Consider the following 22,228-nt stretch of genomic DNA (forward strand, 5'->3'; position numbering starts at 1 on the left):
GGGGAATGAAGAATAAATCCAGAGGGGATTCAGGGAATTGTTGAGCTACCCCTACCCAAAACTAAAAAGAAGTAAAAGTTTTAAGAGAGAGAGGTTTTTAAGGAATTAGGAGTCACAAAGTCCAAAGGAAAACAGATACTCCCTGAGGGAAGAGAAATGCTGAATAAAGTGGTAATGAGGCAAACATTAACTGTTTTACATCAAGAGGGTCATTGGGGAATTCAAGCATCGTGTGACACTGTGCTATGGAAATATGTATGTGTAGGAATACATATATACTCTGGCTGAACAAGTATGCAGGAGTTGTGTAGTATGTAAAAAGGTAAATAGGAAAATTATCTGCAGTCAGCCCAAAGGGGGGCAAGAACCAGGAATTCAACGCTTCCAAAATGTACAGGTAGATTTTACAGAGCTCCTTAGAGTAGGTAGATTTAAATACTTATTAGTCTTTGTTGTGGTTTAACCCGGCCGGCAGCTAAACACCACACAGCCGTTCGCTCACCCTCCCCCCTCCCTCTCTGGGATGGGGGAGAGAAACGGGAAAGTGAAGCCTGTGAGTTGAGATAAAGACAGTTTATTAAGACAGGAATATAATAATAACAATAATAATAATAGTGATAATGATAATAGTATTAATAATAATAATGTGTAAGAAACAAGTGATGCACAATGCAATTGCTCACCACCCGCTGACCGATGCCCAGCCTATCCCCGAGCAGCCGGCCCCCCACCCTGGCTAGCCACCCCTATATATTGTTTAGCATGACGTCAGATGGTATGGAATACCCCTTTGGCCAGTTTGGGTCAGCTGTCCTGGGTCTGTCCCCTCCCAGCTCCTGCTGCACCCCTAGCCTGCTCGCTGGCAGGACAGAGCGAGAAGCTGAAAAGTCCTTGGCCTGGTGTAAACACTGCTCTGCAACAATTAAAACATCAGCATGTTATCAGCGCTCTTCTCATCCTAATCCAAAACATAGCACCCTACCAGCTACTATGAGGAAAATTAACTCTGTCCTAACTGGAACCAGGACAGTAAATGAGATCCCAGAGACAGCTTGGTCAGCAACAGCATACCTATCTCAGCTCTACTGCAAGCAGTGGACACAGGGTAGCATAGATCAGTATTTTCATGCTATGTGTTCACTAAAATGTGCATCTGAGCATGAACATTTACCCTTGAAATGTGCTGTTCTAGAAAGTTTGGACCCTTGAGCAGGCTGTAAGGCAGACAAAATGCAGCACTGATGGACCTGCTAACTCTCACTAAAGGAAGTGAAATACTCAACACATTTGGGGCAGGGCTGATCTTGAAGCACAGGAGACATTGATTCACCAAACAGGCATGTGCTTCAGAGCCACTGACTTCGATAAGAACTGCCCACTTGCACTCAGTCCTTATTGAAGCCAGCGGCTCTGAAGCGTGTCTACGTGCTCTGTGGTTATACAACCTGAGGAGCTGCCATGTTCCTACGTTGGTTCAGATACAAGCACAAAAACCCCTTAAACTGACTTAAAAATCCCACAAAACATAGGCACACACATTTCACCACTTTTCCACTTGAAAATCAAGGCATTAGGAAACAAAACAGCTTCTTTCTAACCCTGGATAATGGATGAAAAGGTAAAGCATAGATAACACAACATGGTTTTACCTAAAATAATTCCTTAAGGAGCATTTGGCCATTACTTAATGATGCAACCACTTGTTATAATATGATTCAGAAGTTTGTTTATTAATTGATTTACTTATTGGAGATTATAATTATTTGTTTTCCTAAGTGCCATACATTGAATATGTACATTTGGGGAGGGCTACTTCAAAAATGTGAAATGTTTCATTAAAGAGAAACTTACCCCAGTTGTTCATTTCATTTTTATACCTGAAGGAAAGAAAGCTGCTGCTGATAGCTGTTCAAGGCAGCAGGTGTCTTCTTTGGGGTTTGGCTGCAAATGGAAGATCATAAATATCTATGTATTGGGCAGAGTTTGTAAGTCCTTCTCAGGCTTGCTCTCAGCACTGGAAATATCTGTAGACTTTTATAACTCCCAGATAAAAACTGTAAAACTGTTGATAGAATTTGTTGAAAATAATTATATCTGACCAGATAATTAAATATTAGCTGTCTGAGTCCCCACAAGGGGACTGAGTCCTGGTTCTTTCAACACTTTTTGTTGTATTAACTTTTGAGTACTTAATCTGCAACTTAGTAATATTCCTTTAGCGTATGCAATTTTTATAATGTCCTCAGCATTTAAGTATTGTACATTTAGAAGGTCCTTTTTTTAAAGCCAACACTGCTCTGAACTGTAATTTATTATTACAGTACCTCAGAAGCTGTTTCTCAGAAATACAGAGCAATTTTTAAAAGGAATAATTTTTAATATTAATTCCTGTTTGACCATGTCCCTTGTTTGACCATGTCCCAATATGAAAAAATGTAATTATTTTTTCATGTGACCTAGCCTCAAACTGTCTTTAGAAAATATTACTTTTACAAAGTATGTATGCAATTTTTAAAAATATATTGTTAAAATGTTTCTTTAATGAGAAACTGTGTGCAGAATTTATACTGTATGTTACTATCATTATATATCTAATTGGACAAGTGCACAGAAATGGAAAATGGAATTTTTCTGTAAGCTGACAAAAAACATGTATGTTTCCAGGTATAAAGTATTTAACTGTATTAATCTGCAACTGTATAATTGTATTGCCAAGGCTAACAGGCAGTCTTACAGTAATTGATAATTAATCTTGCAATTTAATTCAAAATCTCTGTATTTACTATTCCATTTTCTCTAATATTGAATGTTATATTTCCTTCTTAGAACAGTCCCTATGTAAGTAATATTTTTCACATAAATACTTTACGCCGGAGTATAAGGAATAACATGTAATAGTATCATAAGATGCTAAGGACAGGATTTATCTCACCTTCCTTTAGTTGTCCAAAAATTTGATACTTGGTCCAAGCTAGATAGCTGGACTCTCTTTATATTCAGTGGAGAGAAATGGGCACCCTCAGAGACTGATTTGTCCTGCTTGTGTCAGACATCTGGCTTAAGTTGGGACAAATCACTATTTGGAGTTGTCTGTTTTTCTCTGCTGACTGCAGAGAGACCCTAGGTGATTATTTTAGGCCATTCACCTTTCAGACCGTGAAGGTTAGTTGAGATGAATCCTATCTGTAATTGTGGAAACCCAGATGGCAGGGGGAAAAAAAAAAAAGATGAAACGAGAAACAAAACAACAGCTAAAATAAATGTTCCATGTTTCTTGCATTTATTCAGAAATGAGAAGGCAGATGCTGTATTTAAAACCAGTGCATAATGTTCTGTGCTAATCATGTAAAAGCCACAGCAAAGAAAACAGCATTCTCTATGTATGTGGATGTGTGTAGAGGGACTAAGAAGTTTAACACATGCTTATGCTTCCAAAATATTTTTTCGATTGGACCCAAATTAAATTTAGTCAGTCCCCCAAATTAAATTTAGTCAGTCCCAAGCACCTGTTTAAGGCTGTGATGATACCGCCATATGGTGGGTCAGTCGCTGCACACATGCAGACATGATCAGGCTTATTTGGTCACTTCAAGCGATAATAACCCAGACACCTATCCAGGACCCAAAGCACGCTTTTGGTGCATAACATCCATAGGAATCTAGGCTATGTTTACCCGAGGTAGCTAGCCTACAGCTATCTTGGGCTACTTGCCCATGATATAGTCAGGTCTTGAACTATGGAAATACCTGAGGGTGCCTCATACCGCCACAAATCACAGAAATATGGGGTGCTAAAAACTTACCTTCCACCCCTCCATCCTCACCTTTACCTCTATCCCGATGTACCACTCTACTTTGCAATGTGGTACTCAGTATAATCTCGTTTGTTCAAAAAAGCTTAAATAGAAGAAAAAGTACATCACGATTTATAGGCTTTGGGTCTTTTAACAAGCACAAAGGAACCACAGTGTGATGTCACACACCCACTGTGGATGGCTATGTCAGGCACTCTAGCATAAGATGAAAAAAAGATCAAAGCACTTGGCCTTTACAGTAAAAGCCCAGGTTCAACAATAATTTAAGAAGAATAAGATCATTAACAAAGCTTGTTCTTCTTGGACCATAATTAAATGCAAGCACAATTATACACCTACTTAAAAATAGGGAAAATTATTTTAAACCAGTTAATTCAGGATTTGGAAGTCATTTGCATTTCACAGACTAAAAAAAAAAAAAACAACACCAAACACAAAGACAACCCTAATCTGGGTGATATTTTTATTGGTACTTTTATTAAGCTCTAAAAAAAGTTATATTTCAAAGAGAAATTAGGCTGTAGGAAAATACGCTTACCATAGCATAATTTCATCTTTTTTCTTGAAAATATAGATATTAAAACAATCAAAAACGCTTGTGATAACAGCAACAGAGTTTTTTTTTCTTGCACGAAGAAAAGAATTTTAAACTAGATTTTTGAAACAGGAATTCCACCTGTAAAATGCCTAGTTATTTCTATCTGCTATGAATGGATCCAAATGCCTGTGTATAACATTTGATACCCTGTTGCTTCAGATTCATCTGAATTTTCATTGGCTAGTGTGTTTGACTGTGATATTGCGATGATTTGTATTGCCAGCATTTCAGTGGTATTTTAATTTTAACAGTAAAACATCAGTTCCTTTAAAATCAAGGGAAGGTTTGCATTCACTCTTGCTGTCTTCAGTCTTTCAAGTGGATCACCTGTCAAAGTTCTCAGTTTAGGTTTCCCTTTCTTTCACCAGAGGGTAGAAATCCTCGTTGCTTTTTCTAGTTTGCTAAGGACCAGGCATTTCTGGGTGTCATTTGGGGATGCTCGGGGCCTCGAGCATCTTCCCTATGAGGAAAGGCTGAGAGACCTGGGTCTGTTCAGCCTTGAGAAAAGAAGACTGAGAGGGGATCTTATCAATGTTTACAAATATCTTAAGTGTGGGAGACAGAGGGATTTGGCCAACCTCTTTTCAGTGGTTTGTGGGGACAGGACAAGGGGTAATGGCCACAAGATGGAGCACAGGAAGTTCCGCAACAACGTGTGAAAGAACTTCTTCACGGTGAGGGTGACGGAGCACTGGAACAGGCTGCCCAGGGAGGTTGTGGAGTCTCCTTCTCTGGTGATATTCAAGGCCCGTCTGGATGCCTACATGGGCAGCCTGATCCAAGGAACCTGCTTTGGCAGGGGGGTTGGACCCGATGATCTCTCGAGGTCCCTTCCAACCCCTACAATTCTGTGATTCTGTGATTCATAAGGCTAAATGCACACATTTCAATGTGAGCTAGTGTCCTGGTTCCAGTTAGGACAGAGTTAATTTTCCTCCTAGTAGCTGGTAGGGTGCTATGTTTTGGATTAGGATGAGAAGAGCGCTGATAACATGCTGATGTTTTAATTGTTGCAGAGCAGTGTTTACACCAGGCCAAGGACTTTTCGGCTTCTCGCTCTGTCCTACCAGCGAGCAGGCTAGGGGTGCAGCAGGAGCTGGGAGGGGACAGACCCAGGACAGCTGACCCAAACTGGCCAAAGGGGTATTCCATACCATCTGACGTCATGCTAAACAATATATAGGGGTGGCTGGCCGGGGTGGGGGGCCGGCTGCTCGGGGATAGGCTGGGCATCGGTCAGCGGGTGGTGAGCAATTGCATTGTGCATCACTTGTTTCTTACACATTATTATTATTAATACTATTATCATTATCACTATTATTATTATTGTTATTATTATATTCCTGTCTTAATAAACTGTCTTTATCTCAACTCACAGGCTTCACTTTCCTGTTTCTCTCCCCCATCCCAGAGAGGGAGGGGGGAGGGTGAGCGAACGGCTGTGTGGTGTTTAGCTGCCGGCCGGGTTAAACCACAACAGTCCTTTTGGCGCCTAATGTGGGGCTCGAAGGGTTGAGATATCGACAGATTTGACCTGAGTGTGTTAAACTAAAATTGGTATAAGTATTAGACCTGCTTAATAGTTGCTAGTCACAATGTTGATTGCCTTAATCTCCAGTCTGCTGTGCCTGTTTTCTTAATTGAGTTTTAAAGCACGTTACTTTCTGTATGTGCTCCCTGTCCTGATGTTTATCCTTTCCGGGCCCTGGTTTAAGATCATTGTGGTACTGTGCGGTGTAACGATGGCTTATGAAATGATGAGATTTCTGGTCATGACTCTAACCTGGTATTTGTACTCAGCACTGTCGTCGACTCTATACTTTGGAAACCATATCTCAGAAACTATTAGCAATTACACCTATTGCCTTTTTTCATTAGGGAGCCAATCTGTGGAGGGGACAGGGGAAGACATTTTTTCCTACTTGTTCACTCTCCCTTTCTCCTTCACCACCCTCTTATCCCCCGAGCTAGTCACGGTGGTTCTCCAAGATGTTGAATATCCTTGCGATACTCAGACCATCATGTTCTTGTTGTTATGTCTCCTGAATGCGCTTCAGGTTTTGTTTAAGGTTAAACAACTATTTAGGAATCTATCTGTAGCAGTGCAAGATGCCCCTGCAGAGGGTATTCCAACCCCTGTGGCAGACCCTGTGGCTGGGTCAGAGAAACAAGCTGTAGCAGTGCAAGTTGCCCCTGTAGACAAGGTGAAAAAATGGTATAGAGACTCAGGTCGTTTAGAACGCAGACAGTCTTCTGCTAGGTCTAGGTATAGAGAAGACGAGGCTGGGACATCAAATGTGCAGGAGGATGAGGATGAGGATGTCGAAAAATCAACAGTAACTATCCAAACCCTATACCAGCGTGAGCTACGAGATGTGCGAAAAGATTTTGGTCGCTGCATAGGTGAGCAGCTTGTCACCTGGCTGCTCCGGTGCTGGGACACCGGAGCCAATTGTGTGGAATTAGAGGGCAGGGAAGCCAGGCGGCTGGGATCCCTTGCTAGAGACGCAGGCATTGACAAAGCAATTGGAGATTGAGCACGATCTCATAGCCTCTGGAGGAGTCTCCTGTCAGCTGTGAAGGAAAGGTATCCCTTCAAGGAAGAACTTGTATGTCTTCCAGGCAAGTGGACCACCATGGAGAAGGGAATCCAGTACCTGAGGGAATTAGCCATACGGGAAGTAATTTATAAGGACCTAGACCATGCACAAATATCCACAGATCCAGTTGAATTCCAGTGTACACGACCTATGTGGCGGAAGTTTTTACAGAGTGCACCATCATCATATGCCAGCTCATTGGCAATAATAGCCTGGAGAGATGATGAGGAACCCACAGTGGATGAATTGGCTAAACAACTCTGGCAGTACGAAGAAAGTCTCTCCTCTTCCCTACAGGCCTGCGTCTCGGCTGTGGAGAAACTCTCTGAAGAGTTCCACCAACTTAAAGAGAATTTATCTTCCCCCCAACCTGAACGAACCAGTGTCCACCAACTAAAAGAGAATACTCTGGAGAAACTTTCTGAAGAGGTCCACCAACTTGAAGAGAGTTTATTTTCCTCCCCACCTGTACAAACCAGTGTCTCAGCTATCAGGGGTAAACGTTCATCTGTGCAAGGAAGACAATATGGTGGGCACACACCCCGCGCCACCCTGTGGTTTTACCTACGTGACCATGGAGAGGACATGTGTAAATGGGATGGAAAATCTACTGCGACCCTAGAGGCACGGGTACGTGAGTTGCAAAAGAAAACAATTGGGAAAAAGGGGTTCTCTGAAAAGTTTGCTGCTCTGACTTCCAGCAGGCAGTCCTTTAAACACAGAAACGAAGATTCTGACCAGGACTAGAGGGGCCCTGCCTCCAGCCAGGAGGAGGAAATGGACAATCGAGTTTATTGGACTGTGTGGATTCGATGGCCTGGCACATCAGACGCACAGAAGTATAAGGCTTTGGTAGACACCGGTGCACAATGTACTCTAATGCCATCAAGCTATAAAGGGCCAGAGCCCATCTGTATTTATGGTGTGACGGGGGGATCCCAGCAGTTAACTGTATTGGAGGCTGAAGTGAGTCTAACCGGTAATGAGTGGCAAAAGCACCGTATTGTGACTGGCCCAGATGCTCCGTGCATCCTTGGCATAGACTATCTTAGAAGAGGATATTTCAAGGACCCAAAAGGGTTCCGCTGGGCTTTTGGCATAGCTGCCTTGGAGACAGAGGACATTAAACAGTTGTCTACCTTGCCCGGTCTCTCAGAGGACCCTTCTGTTGTGGGGTTGCTGAGGGTTGAAGAACAGCAAGTGCCGATCGCTACCACAACTGTGCACCGGCGGCAATATCGCACCAACCGAGACTCCCTGATTCCCATCCATAAGCTAATTCATCAACTGGAGAGCCAAGGAGTGATCAGCAAGACTCATTCACCTTTTAATAGTCCCATATGGCCAGTGCGGAAGTCTAATGGTGAGTGGAGACTAACAGTGGACTATCGTGGCCTGAACGAAGTCACGCCACCACTGAGTGCTGCAGTGCCGGACATGCTAGAACTCCAGTATGAACTGGAATCAAAGGCAGCCAAGTGGTATGCCACAATTGATATCGCTAATGCATTTTTCTCCATCCCTCTAGCAGCACAGTGCAGGCCACAGTTTGCTTTCACTTGGAGGGGAGTCCAATATACTTGGAATCGGCTGCCCCAGGGGTGGAAACACAGCCCTACCATTTGCCATGGACTGATCCAGTCTGCGCTGGAGCAGGGGGAAGCTCCTGAACACCTGCAGTACATGGATGGCATCATTGTGTGGGGTGACACTGCAGAAGAAGTTTTTGAGAAAGGGAAGAAAATAGTCCAAATCCTTCTGAAGGCCGGTTTTGCCATAAAACACAATAAAGTTAAAGGACCTGCACGAGAGATCCAGTTTTTAGGAATAAAATGGCAAGATGGACGTCGTCAAATCCCAATGGATGTGATCAACGAAATAACAGCTATGTCTCCACCAACTAGCAAAAAAGAAACACAAACTTTCCTAGGTGTCGTGGGGTTTTGGAGAACTCACATTCCAAATTACAGTCTGATTGTAAACCCGCTCTACCAAGTAACCCGGAAGAAGAATGATTTCAAATGGGGCCCTGAGCTACGACAAGCCTTTGAACAAATTAAGCAGGAAAGAGTTCATGCAGTAGCCCTCGGGCCAGTCCGAACAGGACCAGATGGAAGGAATGCGCATTACACCGCAGCCGGGGACAATGGTCCCACCTGGAGCCTCTGGCAGAAAGAACCTGGGGAAACTCGAGGTCGACCCCTGGGGTTTTGGAGTCGGGGATACAGAGGATCTGAGGCCCGCTATACTCCAACCGAAAAGGAGATATTGGCAGCATATGAAGGAGTTCGATCTGCTTCGGAAGTGGTCGGTACTGAAGCGCAGCTCCTCCTGGCACCCCGACTGCCGGTACTAGGCTGGATGTTCAAAGGAAGGGTCCCCTCTACACATCATGCAACTGATGCTACATGGAGCAAGTGGGTTGCACTGATTACTCAGCGGGCTCGAATAGGAAACCCCAGTCGCCCAGGAATCTGGAAGTGATTATGGACTGGCCAGAAGGCAAATATTTTGGGATATCATCAGAGGAGGAGGTGGCCCGTACTGAAGAAGCCCCACTGTACAACAAGCTACCAGAAAATGAGAAGAAATATGCCTTGTTCACTGACGGGTCCTGTCGTATTGTGGGAAAGCATCGGAGATGGAAAGCTGCTGTATGGAGTCCTACACGACGAGTTGCAGAAGCTGCTGAGGGAGAAGGTGAATCGAGTCAATTTGCAGAAGTGAAAGCCATTCAGCTGGCTTTAGATATTGCTGAACGAGAAAAGTGGCCAGTTCTCTATCTCTATACTGATTCATGGATGGTAGCAAATGCCCTGTGGGGGTGGTTACAGCAGTGGAAGCAGAACAACTGTCAGCGCAGGGGCAAACCCATCTGGGCTGCGGCATTGTGGCAAGATATTGCTGCCCGGGTAGAGAACCTGGTTGTAAAGGTACGCCATTTAGATGCTCATGTGCCCAAGAATCGGGCTACTGAAGAACATCAAAACAACCAGCAGGTGGATCAGGCTGCTAAGATTGAAGTGGCTCAGGTGGACTTGGACTGGCAGCATAAAGGTGAATTATTTATAGCCCGATGGGCCCATGACATCTCAGGCCATCAAGGTAGAGATGCAACATACAGATGGGCTTGTGATCGAGGGGTGGACCTGACCATGGACACTATAGCACAGGTTATTCATGATTGTGAAACATGTGCTGCAATCAAGCAAGCCAAATGGTCAAAGCCTCTTTGGTATGGAGGACGATGGCTGAAATATAAATATGGAGAGGCCTGGCAGATTGATTACATCACACTCCCTCAAACCCGCAACGGCAAGCGCCACGTACTTACAATGGTGGAAGCAACCACCGGATGGCTGGAAACATATCCTGTGCCCATGCCACCGCCCGGAACACTATCCTGGGCCTTGAAAAGCAAGTCCTATGGCGACATGGCACCCCAGAGAGAATTGAGTCAGACAACGGGACTCATTTCCAAAACAACCTTATAGACACTTGGGCCAAAGAACATGGCATTGAGTGGGTGTATCACATCCCCTATCATGCACCAGCCTCCGGGAAAGTTGAACGATACAGTGGACTGTTAAAGACTACACTGAAAGCAATGGGTGCTGGGACATTCAAAAATTGGGATACACATTTGGCAAAGGCCACCTGGTTAGTCAATCCTAGGGGATCTGCCAACCGAGCTAGACCTGCCCAGTCAGACCTGCTACATACTGTAGAAGGGGACAAAGTTCCTGTAGTGCACATAAGAACCATGCTGGGGAAGACAGTCTGGGCTACTCCTGCCTCAGGAAAAGGCAAACCCATTCGTGGAATTGCTTTTGCTCAGGGACCTGGATGCACTTGGTGGGTAATGCAAAAGAATGGGGAAGTCCGATGTGTACCTCAAGGGGATTTAATACTGGGTGAGAATAGCCCATGAGTATAATTGTAGTATGTTAATTATTATATAATACTGTATGTCATCACTACCATGATTGCTATATATCATAGATGAAAATGGTGATTAATTGCCAGGGATTGGAAAGAGTGTAACCTGAGCATGACATAAATAGTATGGAATAAGGGGTGGATATCTGTCCTGGTTCCAGTTAGGACAGAGTTAATTTTCCTCCTAGTAGCTGGTAGGGTGCTGTGTTTTGGATTAGGGTGAGAAGAGCGCTGATAACATGCTGATGTTTTAATTGTTGCAGAGCAGTGCTTACACCAAGCCAAGGACTTTTCAGCTTCTCACTTTGTCCTGCCAGCGAGCAGGCTAGGGGTGCAGCAGGAGCTGGGAGGGGACAGACCCAGGACAGCTGACCCAAACTGGCCAAAGGGGTATTCCATACCATCTGACGTCATGCTAAACAATATATAGGGGTGGCTAGCCAGGGTGGGGGGCCGGCTGCTCGGGGATAGGCTGGGCATCGGTCAGCAGGTGGTGAGCAATTGCATTGTGCATAACTTGTTTCGTACACATTATAATTATTAATACTATTATTATTATTATTATTATTGTTATTATTATTTTCCTGTCTTAATAAACTGTCTTTATCTCAACTCACCGGCTTCACTTTCCCGTTTCTCTCCCCCATCCCAGAGAGGGAGGGGGGAGGGTGAGCGAACGGCTGTGTGGTGTTTAGCTGCCAGCCGGGTTAAACCACAACAGGAATCTGACCAAACACCACAGCAAATATACCAAAACTTCTAGACTGTTACTTAGATAATGCCTACATCCTCTTTCCCTGCTCATTCAACTTCAAACAGCTCTGTAAACACTACATACCACACCTTTAACACCTTCAGCAACGCTTTTAACACTTCTTTCTGTCTTTCTCCAGCCTGTACTTTCACCAAAGTCTCAGTCATTGGCCAACTTAATTCCATCCCTTTCCCCCTCCAGGATGCTGAAACAGCATATCAGTATACCAGATTTCATCCCATTTTCTTTCTCTCCTCCTTCCACTCCGGATATTCCTACCTGAAGTGGCCAGCCTGGCCACACTTAAAACATCTTCTCAAAGTCTGTCCCTGATAGGATTCAGGCTGCAACACAGGTAGCTTTCCTTGCCTGCAATTCCTTCATCTCTCTTCCTCTCCTTTCCATCCTGGCCCTGACTCCCCCTTCTTATAAATGACTGAGTCCCAAATAAGACTGCAATCAAAGTTTACCATTTATTAAACGAATAGAGGCAAGCAAACAGCACTGAGTGCGCTGGGAGTCTCTGCTCCACCAGGACGCACACCCGTTATGTAAGACGGCTAATTTTTTATACTTCTAGGCTAATACATATTTATTACTACTTCTAAAAGGGGCAGGGTTATTATAATTGGTTTCCCGAATCCGAAGTCCTCCCAGGTGCGCCTGCTTATCAGTCTCTGGTAGTCTCTCGGGGGCCGCTTGGACGGGGAGGCTCATATTCTTCCTCCTTATCTGGTGGTCTCTTGGCCGGCTGTCAGAAGTTACTGCACGTCCGTGCAGAGTCAGCAGTTTTTCTCTAAAGAAATCCCTTTGTTCTCTTATCACCTAAACCCAGGCCTCAATGTTAACCCTTCAAATCCCTTAGTGGCATGAATTGCTGGACCATTCCTTACACCCTGAAGATTTTCTTCCTCTTTCTCCAACCCTCTGCCTCACTACCTGGTACACTGTCAATACCGTTAGTTTCGCTCTCTGCTTTTTCTTCTCATCTCTGCTTTTCCTTCTCATCTCCCCTCCTGACATACACCTTCAGGGCCTCCCGCAGGAGGGGCCCCCCAGTAACTGTTCGCTACATCCCCCCACCTTCTGGAGCATTTTCTGTGTATCTTGCCAGGCTTTAATCAAAAAATGAACTTTCAAGAACCCTTGGAATACCAGGTCCTCAGGATTCATCCCCAAGTACTTTCTCATTCTGACCCCAAGTCTCTCATATGATTTCTGTGTTGCACACTAATATTATTCCAGCCAGGATCGGCAAGTGGGTATTTCTGCCCTGCTGGTATTACCCCTGGTCCTGGAGGATGAGCTCTCTCCCATTTTTGTATAGCAGCTCTCCTCCTCATCACTCCCCTTTCTTCTCCTGTAAACAACATACTTAGTATAGACATCATTTCCCCCCAAGAGTATAAGTTAGACCCTAGGAACTGGTCTAATTGTTCAGCTAGCCTGATGGGGTCCTCAATTAAAGACTTCATCTCCTCTTAAAACTCCTAACCTCTCTGCTGGTAAGGAGCTGGGGGGAGTTCACCTAAGAGGATACACAGTTAGTGTTAGTACTGTTAGTATCAGGGAAGGCAAAATTCTCAATATCTCTTCTACCTTGTTCTAATTCTTGCCAGAGCCTAGAGTGCGCTCCTTCTCTCGGGACAGTGTTAATTGCAGTCCCTGTCTCCCTTCCTGGAACGACTGCTGCTGCCACCGGTGCAATATTAGGATTACAGGGAGCATAACTTGGCTCCTCCGAAAAAAAAGGAATCTTATTGTTTACACATAAATTTAAAGCCTGAATTTTCATCAGGCCCGTATTTTGGCCAAAATACTGCTGTTTCCTTAATTGGTTCTTTTGTCCAGACTAATACACAATATTTAACCATTTTTTTCTTTTATCATCTCCTCTAATTTTGAGATTATTTTTCCAATTTCTTATCATTCTTCAGGAAGAACTGTCGGTAGGCACTCCCCCAGGGATATCTCCCTGTCCCCTGGAACCCATATTTTCCCATGTCTGAAAATGGGGGTGTACTGCCAAGCACTTTACCGTGCAAGGGGTACTGCACACCTATGAGTTTGCCAGATTCCCTGGTGTACTGCCAATCACTTCACTGTGCAAGGGGTACCGTACACCAAATTTCCCGAGATATCTCCCTGTCCCCTGGAACCCATATTTTCCCATTTCTCCTAGCCCTTGTCAGTGTGCTGCTACAGAAATTTCCCTCCTGCAGGGTACCACACACTAACATTCCAATTATGGAAAATGGGGGTGTACTGCCAAGCACTTTACCATGCAAGGGGTACCACACACCTATGAGTTTACCAGATTCCCTGGTGTATTGCCAAGCACTTCACCATGCGAGAGGTACCGTACACCAAATTTCCTGAGACTCTTCCTTTCTCTCCCTTATCTCACGCTTCATCCGTCTCCGGCCACGCCCCTCGCGGAGCTACGGAACTCGGATCAGGACTCCACACTCGCTTCGTACAAAGGTACGTCTCAATCACACAGAATCTCACCCGACCCCCAAGGCAATACTTCATATTTCTTACCTTGGTCTGTGCACAGAGTTACCGGAGCAATTCTTAAACCCGGAGTGCCTACCTTCTTCCCTTCCCCACTACTTCACGGATCCTGCCTCTTTCATCAGTCTCGGGCCCTCTGCCAGCTCTCCGCAGAACCGCCACCGTCGATGCACAGGACCGCTGAAATCAGCGGGGCATGCCTTCCTGCTGCTGCGGCGGTGGGGCTCCCCGGTAGGTGACTGGCTCCCGGACGAGCCCCCAAATTGTGAGAAACACTCCGTAGCCAATAACAGGCTCAGGCGAGGATCTCAGTGAAGTAGTAATTTATTCGCGATTGCAATGGCAGGTGTCCCACAAGCAGGAGTGCGCCTACTAGTCACACAGTACGGTTTATATACTTTATTTCTCGATGACTGGGACCCTCCCCTGTTTCCCCATTGACTGGGTAATCCAGGTTCACAACCTATCTGGTGCTTCACAGACAATGCATGGCTTTCAGTTGCCGGCCTGTTAAATTTCAAATTTATTTGGACTTTTTTTACTGTTTGAAGTGGTAATGTTTCTTCACTTCTCTGACTTGACTTGACACCGTGATTTTCGCCTAATTGTTCTAAGGATTCTGGTTGTCTGCATTTACAAGGTTGTCTGTTAAGCTTTCTTATCACTGCAAGCATGTCTCAATACCACATTCTTTCCCTCTAAACAACGTAACTTTGTGCAAAAACAACATTTTTATTCCCACAATCTCAAATTTCTTTGTCCATGCCTGCATCCCTAGCAAGGGATCCCAGCTTCCTGGCTTCCCTGCCCTCTAATTCCAGACAATTGGCTCCGGTGTCCCAGCACCGGAGCAGCCAGGTGACAAGGTGCTCACCTGGACAACGACCAAAATCCTTTCGCGTATCTCGTAGCACACGCTGGGATATGCCTCAGGTAGTTATTGATGCTTTTATGATATCTTCTTCAGAGAATCACAGAATCATCTAGGTTGGAAGAGACCTCCAAGATCACCTAGTCCAACCTCTGACCTAACACCAACAAGCCCTCCACTAAACCACTAAACCATATCACTAAGCTCTACATCTAAACGTCTTTTAAAGACCTCCAGGGATGGTGACTCAACCACTTCATTAGGCAGCCCATTCCAATGCCTAACAACCCTTTCAGTAAAGAAGTTCTTCCTAATATCCAGCCTAAACCTCCCCTGGCGCAACTTTAGCCCATTCCTCCCTCGTCCTGTCACCAGGCACGTGGGAGAATAGACCAACCCCCACCTCCCTACAGCCTCCTTTAAGGTACCTGTAGAGAGCGATAAGGTCGCCCCTGAGCCTCCTCTTCTCCAGGCTGAACAACCCCAGCTCTCTCAGCCGCTCCTCTTAAGCCTTGTTCTCCAGACCCCTCACCAGCTTCATTGCCCTTCTCTGGACTCTCTCGAGCACCTCCATGTCCTTGTAGTGAGGGGCCCAAAAGTGAACACAGTACTCGAGGTGCGACCTCACCAGAGCCGAGTACAGGGGGACAATCACTTCCCTAGTCCTGCTGGCCACACTGTTTCTGATACAAACCAGGATGCTGTTGGCCTTCTTGGCCACCTGAGCACACTGCTGGCTCATATTCAGCCGACTATCAACCAGTACTCCCAGGTCCTTCTCTGCCAGGCAGCTTTTCCAGCCACTCATCTCCCAGCCTGTGGCGCTGCTTGGGGTTGTTGTGCCCCAGGTGCAGGACCCGGCACTTGGCCTTGTTGAACTTCATGCAGTTAGCCTCAGCCCATCGCTCCAGCCTATCCAGATCCTCCTGCAGAGCCTTCCTACCCTCGAGCAGATTGATACACGCACCTAACTTGGTGTCGTCTGCAAACTTACTGAGGGTGCACTCGATCCCCTCATCCAGATCATCGATAAAGATATTAAAGAGGACTGGCCCCAGTACTGAGCCCTGGGGGACTCCACTAGTGACCGGCCTCCAACTGGATTTGACTCCATTCACCACAACTCTTTGGGCCCGGCCATCCAGCCAGTTTTTAACCCAACGAAGCGTACACCAGTCCAAGGCATGAGCAGCCAGTTTCTTGAGGAGAATGCTGTGGGAAACGGTGTCAAAAGCCTTACTGAAGTCAAGGTAGACCACATCCACAGCCTTTCCCTCATCCACCAAGCGCGTCACTTGGTCATAGAAGGAGATCAGGTTCGTCAAGCAGGACCTGCCCTTCATAAACCCATGCTGACTGGGCCTGATCACCTGCTTGCCCTGCAAGTGCCGCGTGATGACACTCAAGATAATCTGCTCCATGAGCTTCCCTGGCACTGACGTCAAACTAACAGGCCTATAGTTTCCCGGGTCTACCCTCCAGCCCTTCTTGTAGATGGGCATCACATTTGCTAGTCGCCAGTCGACTGGGACCTCCCCGATAGCCAGGACTGCTGATAGCTTCATCTTCTCGTTCGTATGATGGCCCAGCCACTGTGAAGTAGCCCATCTCGTCGTCTTCCTCCCCAGTCTGAGTAGGAGTTCCTCTGTGTTCTAAATGACCTGACTTTCTCATCCATTGTTTCATCGTGGTTACAGGGGCAACCTGCACTGCTACAGTCCGTTTCCCTGACCCAGCCACAGGGCCCGTCACAGTGTTTGGAACGACCGCAGGGCCTGTCACAGGGGTTGGAATGACCACTGGGGCTGTCACAGGGGTTGGAATGACCACTGGGGCTGTCATAGGAGTTGGAACAGCCGCAGGGCCTGTCACAGGGGTTGGAGCAGCTGCAGAGGCTGGAGTGGCCGCAGGGGTCAGAGTGGCTGCAGAGGTCAGAGTGGCTGCAGAGGTCAGAGTGGCCGTTGGGCTTGTCACAGGACTTGGAGTGGCCACAGGGTCTGTCACTAGGGTTACAGTGGCATCGATTGCAGCTCGATAGGCATAGGCCAACCCCAGCACGTTGCAGTGATTTGTGTATCTCTGGTATTACCAGGGTGATGACTCACCTTTTTCAAGCATTCTACTGGTTTTTTAGGATTTTGCAGTTGTTCAGGGGTGAATTTCCAAAACACTGGAGGTGCCCACTGCTCTAGATGCCTGCCCATATCCTCCCACACTCCCTGCCACTCATAGCCATCCCGCCTCAGGACAGATCTCTGGTGCATTCCTAAGTAGTTGTTTAACCTTAAACAAAACCTGAAGTGCATTCAGGAGACCTAACAAGAAGAACATGCTGGTCTGAACATCCCAAGGATATTCAACACCTTGAAGAGCTATCGTAACTATCCCGGAGGATTAGATGGGGGTGAAGGAGAAAGGGAGAGGGAACAAGTAGGAAAAAATATCTTCCCCTGTCCCCTCCATAGACTGACTCCCTGAAGAAAAAAGGTAATAGGTGTAATTGTTAATAGTTTCTGAGATATGGTTTCCAAAGTATGGAGTTGATGGCAATGCTGAGTACAAATACCAGGTTAGTCTCATGACCAGCAATTTCATCATATCATAAGCCAGTGTTACACCGCACAGTAAAATAATGATCTTAAACCAGCCCCCGGAAAGGATAAACAGCACGACAGGGAGCACATACACTGAGTAATGTGCTATATAACTCAATTTGGAAAATAGGCACAGCAGACCTGAGATTAAGGCAATCAACATTGTGACTAGCAACTATTACGCAGGTCTAATGCTTATACCAATTTTAGTTTAACACACTCTGGTCAGATCTGTCGATATCTCAACCCTTCATGCCCCACGTTGGGCGCCAAAAGGACTGTTGTGGTTTAACCCGGCCGGCAGCTAAGCACCACACAGCCATTCGCTCACCCTCCCCCCTCCCTCTCTGGGGTGGGGGAGAGAATTAGAAAGAAATGAAAGCCTGTGGGTTGAGATAAAGACAGTTTATTAGGACAGGAAAGGAAGGAAAATAATAATGATAGTAGTACTACTAATAATAATGTGTACAAACAAGATAGGCACGATGCAATTGCTCACCACCCATTGACCGATGCCCAGCCTATCCCCCCACCTCGGCCAGCCCCCCCATATTAATTGTTTAGCATGACGTCAGATGGTATGGAATACCCCTTTGGCCAGTTTGGGTCAGCTGTCCTGGGTCTGTCCCCTCCCAGCTCCTGCTGCACCCCCAGCCTGCCCGCTGGCAGGACAGAGCGAGAAGCTGAAAAGTCCTTGGCTTGGTGTAAGCACTGCTCTGCAACAATTAAAACATCCGGGTGTTATCAACATTCTTCTCATCCTAAATCCCAAACACAGCCCCCTACCAGCTGCTAGGAGGAAAATTAACTCTATCCTAGCCAAAACCAGGACACTCTTCCACTCTTGGCTCAGAAGGAGGCATGCTTAGGATTCCCAGCCCAGTGCCAAAGTTTGATGGGATGAAACCAGGCCAGCACATTTGTGAGACTGGCTCTTTGTGTTTTCGCATGTATACTGTTAAGTGAAATGTTAAACCAGCTTGAGTATGGGAAATTATTGAGTCCTTGCATCTCTCACCTACTTGGAACTAAAAGCTCTCAGAAGAAAAGAATCTTTGTGCTACTATTATACATGCTTTAGTGAAGCAGATAGGTTTAGTCTGATTTAGAACAAAACTCTACTCTTGGAAGCCATAAAGATATATGAAAAAGCTGGTTGTCCTTATATCTGTGATCCTGGAGAAGCGGTTAGTATCACAGGATGATAGGTTGTCTCATTCAGGGAACAATCTGTAATCACCTTTTGATGACAGACTGCTCTTTGTGAAATTTGCCCTCATCATCTTTGTTCATACAGTAGTAGAGACTCAAGAAACATACGGTTTTCTCTCAAGTTTTTAGGTTGAGATATTTGACCTGATTTGAGTCATCTTGGAGTTGAGCAAAACATTTGGTGGCAAATATTTCTGTACTAATTTTCAGTTGCTCTTTGGGTTTGAGGCATGTTCTGCATTTCCCCATAACACTTGGGGCCTCTTGTGATTTGCAGAAAAACTCCTGCATATTGCCAGAGGATTTAAAGAACTTCTATCTCATGACCGATGGCTTCCAGATGACCTGGAGTGTGAAGACTGATGGTGAGTCCATGTGTTCCTCTCTGCTGATACCCTCATTTCTTTGCAGACAGTCTTTTCTATGCAGAATCTCTCCAGTTTCAAACTTTCTTTTTGCATTCAACACGTCAGCATCCTGCGTTAGTCTGAGCAAGAGTCATGCACACACACCAAGTCATTTTGAATGAAAAATTAGCACCATTCCTTAACTTGAAAAAAAAAAAGTACTCTGCTAGACAGCTTGAAAACTGATCTGTGATTCAATAAATGAAAGAAAACTGATCTCTGATTCAATAAATGAGTGCAGATCTGCATTGTATTGTAGGCTATTTTAGAAATGTCTTGGTGAGGGGAAAAAAAAGTATGAGTGCACATCAAAAGTCCCTTTCTTTGCAACAGGGCAAAACCTATTGTTTGCATGTGCTGGACTTCTACAGGAGAGACGTACACCAAACACTGTCTATAAACTAAACAAGGCTGAATGGCATAAAAACCGTTCTGTAATACACTGGCTATCTGTTGACACACAGATTCAGGTATGTTGTTTAAATCTAGTACCTGGACTCCCTCTGTGGTTCATGGAGAGAGAAGCAGCTCTGGCACATTATCCCATCATAAAGCAGTAAGAGGAGTCACCATCAGAAAATGCTTCTTTCTCATTAAAAGTCTGTGTGTTTATATATATATGCAATCCAGAGAGACCTGATATGTGCACTCGTTTTAAAATGGCAAACTGAGTAAAAAGACAGAATTGGGACCTTGTGTTGACAGCATAATCCCTCTCTCTTTTTCCATTTCTGCAGTATGAGGAAGGGACTGTCCTTCTCTACCACATAAACATGTAAATTACACATTGGAGTATGAACCATAATGAGTGCTGTAGAAAATCCTTCACATCATTAGTATCTTCAGTGTCTCTCCGCTCCATGTGGTGGCTTTAATCTGAGAAAAAAATAAATCTACTGAAGTCATCTGACTGTTCCCATCTATAAGCCAGAAAGAGAGAGGCTGTAAAGATCATGGCAGTTATGAAGGATGATCTGTCTTCTTAGTTAGTTACATCTTTACCCTACCCAGCCAAGATGGAACATATGATTTATTTTTTTTAAAGTTGTTTTCCTGCTTCTCACATAGTTCTCATTTCTCAGTTAATAGAAGCCAGATCACTCAGGCACCTGAGCAGAGGTCACACAGTTTACATTAGTCAGCCACGAAGACAAAACCTTGCTGTGATAACAAAAAATAATGCATCAGGAAATTGCCTTATACCATACATACCAAGATTATCACCAGCTTCCAGAATTACAAGGCCTGAGCCTGATTATGCTTTCCACCAGCTAAAGTCCATTCACTGGAATTATCCCTGGAGTTCAGAATCACAGAATGACAGAATCGTCTAGGTTGGAAGAGACCTCCAAGATCATCTAGTCCAACCTCAGCCGTAACACTAACAAGTCCTATACTAAACCATATCACTAAGGGCTACATCTAAACGTCTTTTAAAGACCTCCAGGGATGGTGACTCAACCACTTCCCTGGGCAGTCCATTCCAGTGCCTAACAACCCTTTCAGTAAAGAAGTTCTTCCTAACATCCAACCTAAACCTCCCCTGGCGCAACTTTAGCCCATTCCCCCTCGTCCTGTCACCAGGCACGTGGGAGAATAGACCAACCCCCACCTCTCTACAGCCTCCTTTAAGGTACCTGTAGAGAGCGATGAGGTCTCCCCTGAGCCTCCTCTTCTCGAGGCTAAACAACCCCAGCTCCCTCAGCCGCTCCTCGTAAGACTTGTTCTCCAGACCCCTCACCAGCTTCATTGCCCTTCTCTGGACTCTCTCGAGCACCTCCATGTCCTTGTAGTGAGGGGCCCAAAAGTGAACACAGTACTCGAGGTGCGACCTCACCAGAGCCGAGTACAGGGGGGCAATCACTTCCCTAGTCCTGCTGGCCACACTGTTTCTGATACAAACCAGGATGCTGTTGGCCTTCTTGGCCACCTGAGCACACTGCTGGCTCATATTCAGCCGACTATCAACCAATACTCCCAGGTCCTTCTCTGCCAGGCAGCTTTTCCAGCCACTCATCTCCCAGCCTGTGGCGCTGCTTGGGGTTGTTGTGCCCCAGGTGCAGGACCCGGCACTTGGCCTTGTTGAACTTCATGCAGTTAGCCTCAACCCATTGGTCCAGCCTATCCAGATCCTCCTGCAGAGCCTTCCTACCCTCGAGCAGATTGATACATGCACCTAACTTGGTGTCGTCTGCAAACTTACTGAGGGTGCACTCGATCCCCTCAACCAGATCATCGATAAAGATATTAAAGAGGACCGGCCCCAGCACTGAGCCCTGGGGGACTCCACTAGTAACCGGCCTCCAACTGGATTTGGCTCCATTCACCACAACTCTTTGGGCCCGGCTACCCAGCCAGTTTTTAACCCAACGAAGCGTACGCCAGTCCAAGCCATGAGCAGCCAGTTTCTTGAGGAGAATGCTGTGGGAAACGGTGTCAAAAGCCTTACTGAAGTCAAGGTAGACCACATCCACAGCCTTCCCCTCATCCACCAAGCGCGTCACTTTGTCATAGAAGGAGATCAGGTTCGTCAAGCAGGACCTGCCCTTCATAAACCCATGCTGACTGGGCCTGATCGCCTGCTTGCCCTGCAAGTGCCGCGTGATAACACTCAAGATAATCTGCTCCATGAGCTTCCCTGGCACTGAGGTCAAACTAACAGGCCTATAGTTTCCCGGGTTTACCCTCCGGCCCTTCTTGTAGATGGGTGTCACATTTGCTAGCCGCCAGTCGACTGGGACCTCCCCTGATAGCCAGGACTGCCGATAAATAATGGAAAGTGAGTTAGTGGCAGAAGGGAGAGCAGGACCGAGCTTCATTATCTGTCCTTGTTTGGCAAGAGTCGGGCACACTGAGTCTTCTCTTGGCTCTTGTTACCTTAAAGCCAGGTTGTCAGATTGGGCTGTAGACACTGCTGGCAT

General features: G+C 45.8%; 1 protein-coding gene across 1 annotated transcript in view; it reads left to right on the forward strand.

The window, feature by feature from the left end:
• The window catches only part of LOC310888594 (tubulin polyglutamylase complex subunit 2-like), a 47,361-nt gene that overhangs the window by 2,248 nt on the left and 22,885 nt on the right, over positions 1-22,228 (forward strand). Inside the window, exon 2 of the mRNA XM_083815438.1 lies at positions 19,178-19,265. Within this exon, the coding sequence (XP_083671564.1) occupies positions 19,223-19,265 (43 nt within the window). The 5' untranslated portion in view covers positions 19,178-19,222. The remainder of the gene's footprint in view (positions 1-19,177; positions 19,266-22,228) is intronic.

This window comes from Anser anser, assembly GCF_964211835.1.
Source record: "Anser anser genome assembly, chromosome: W".
Lineage (NCBI taxonomy): Eukaryota > Metazoa > Chordata > Aves > Anseriformes > Anatidae > Anser > Anser anser.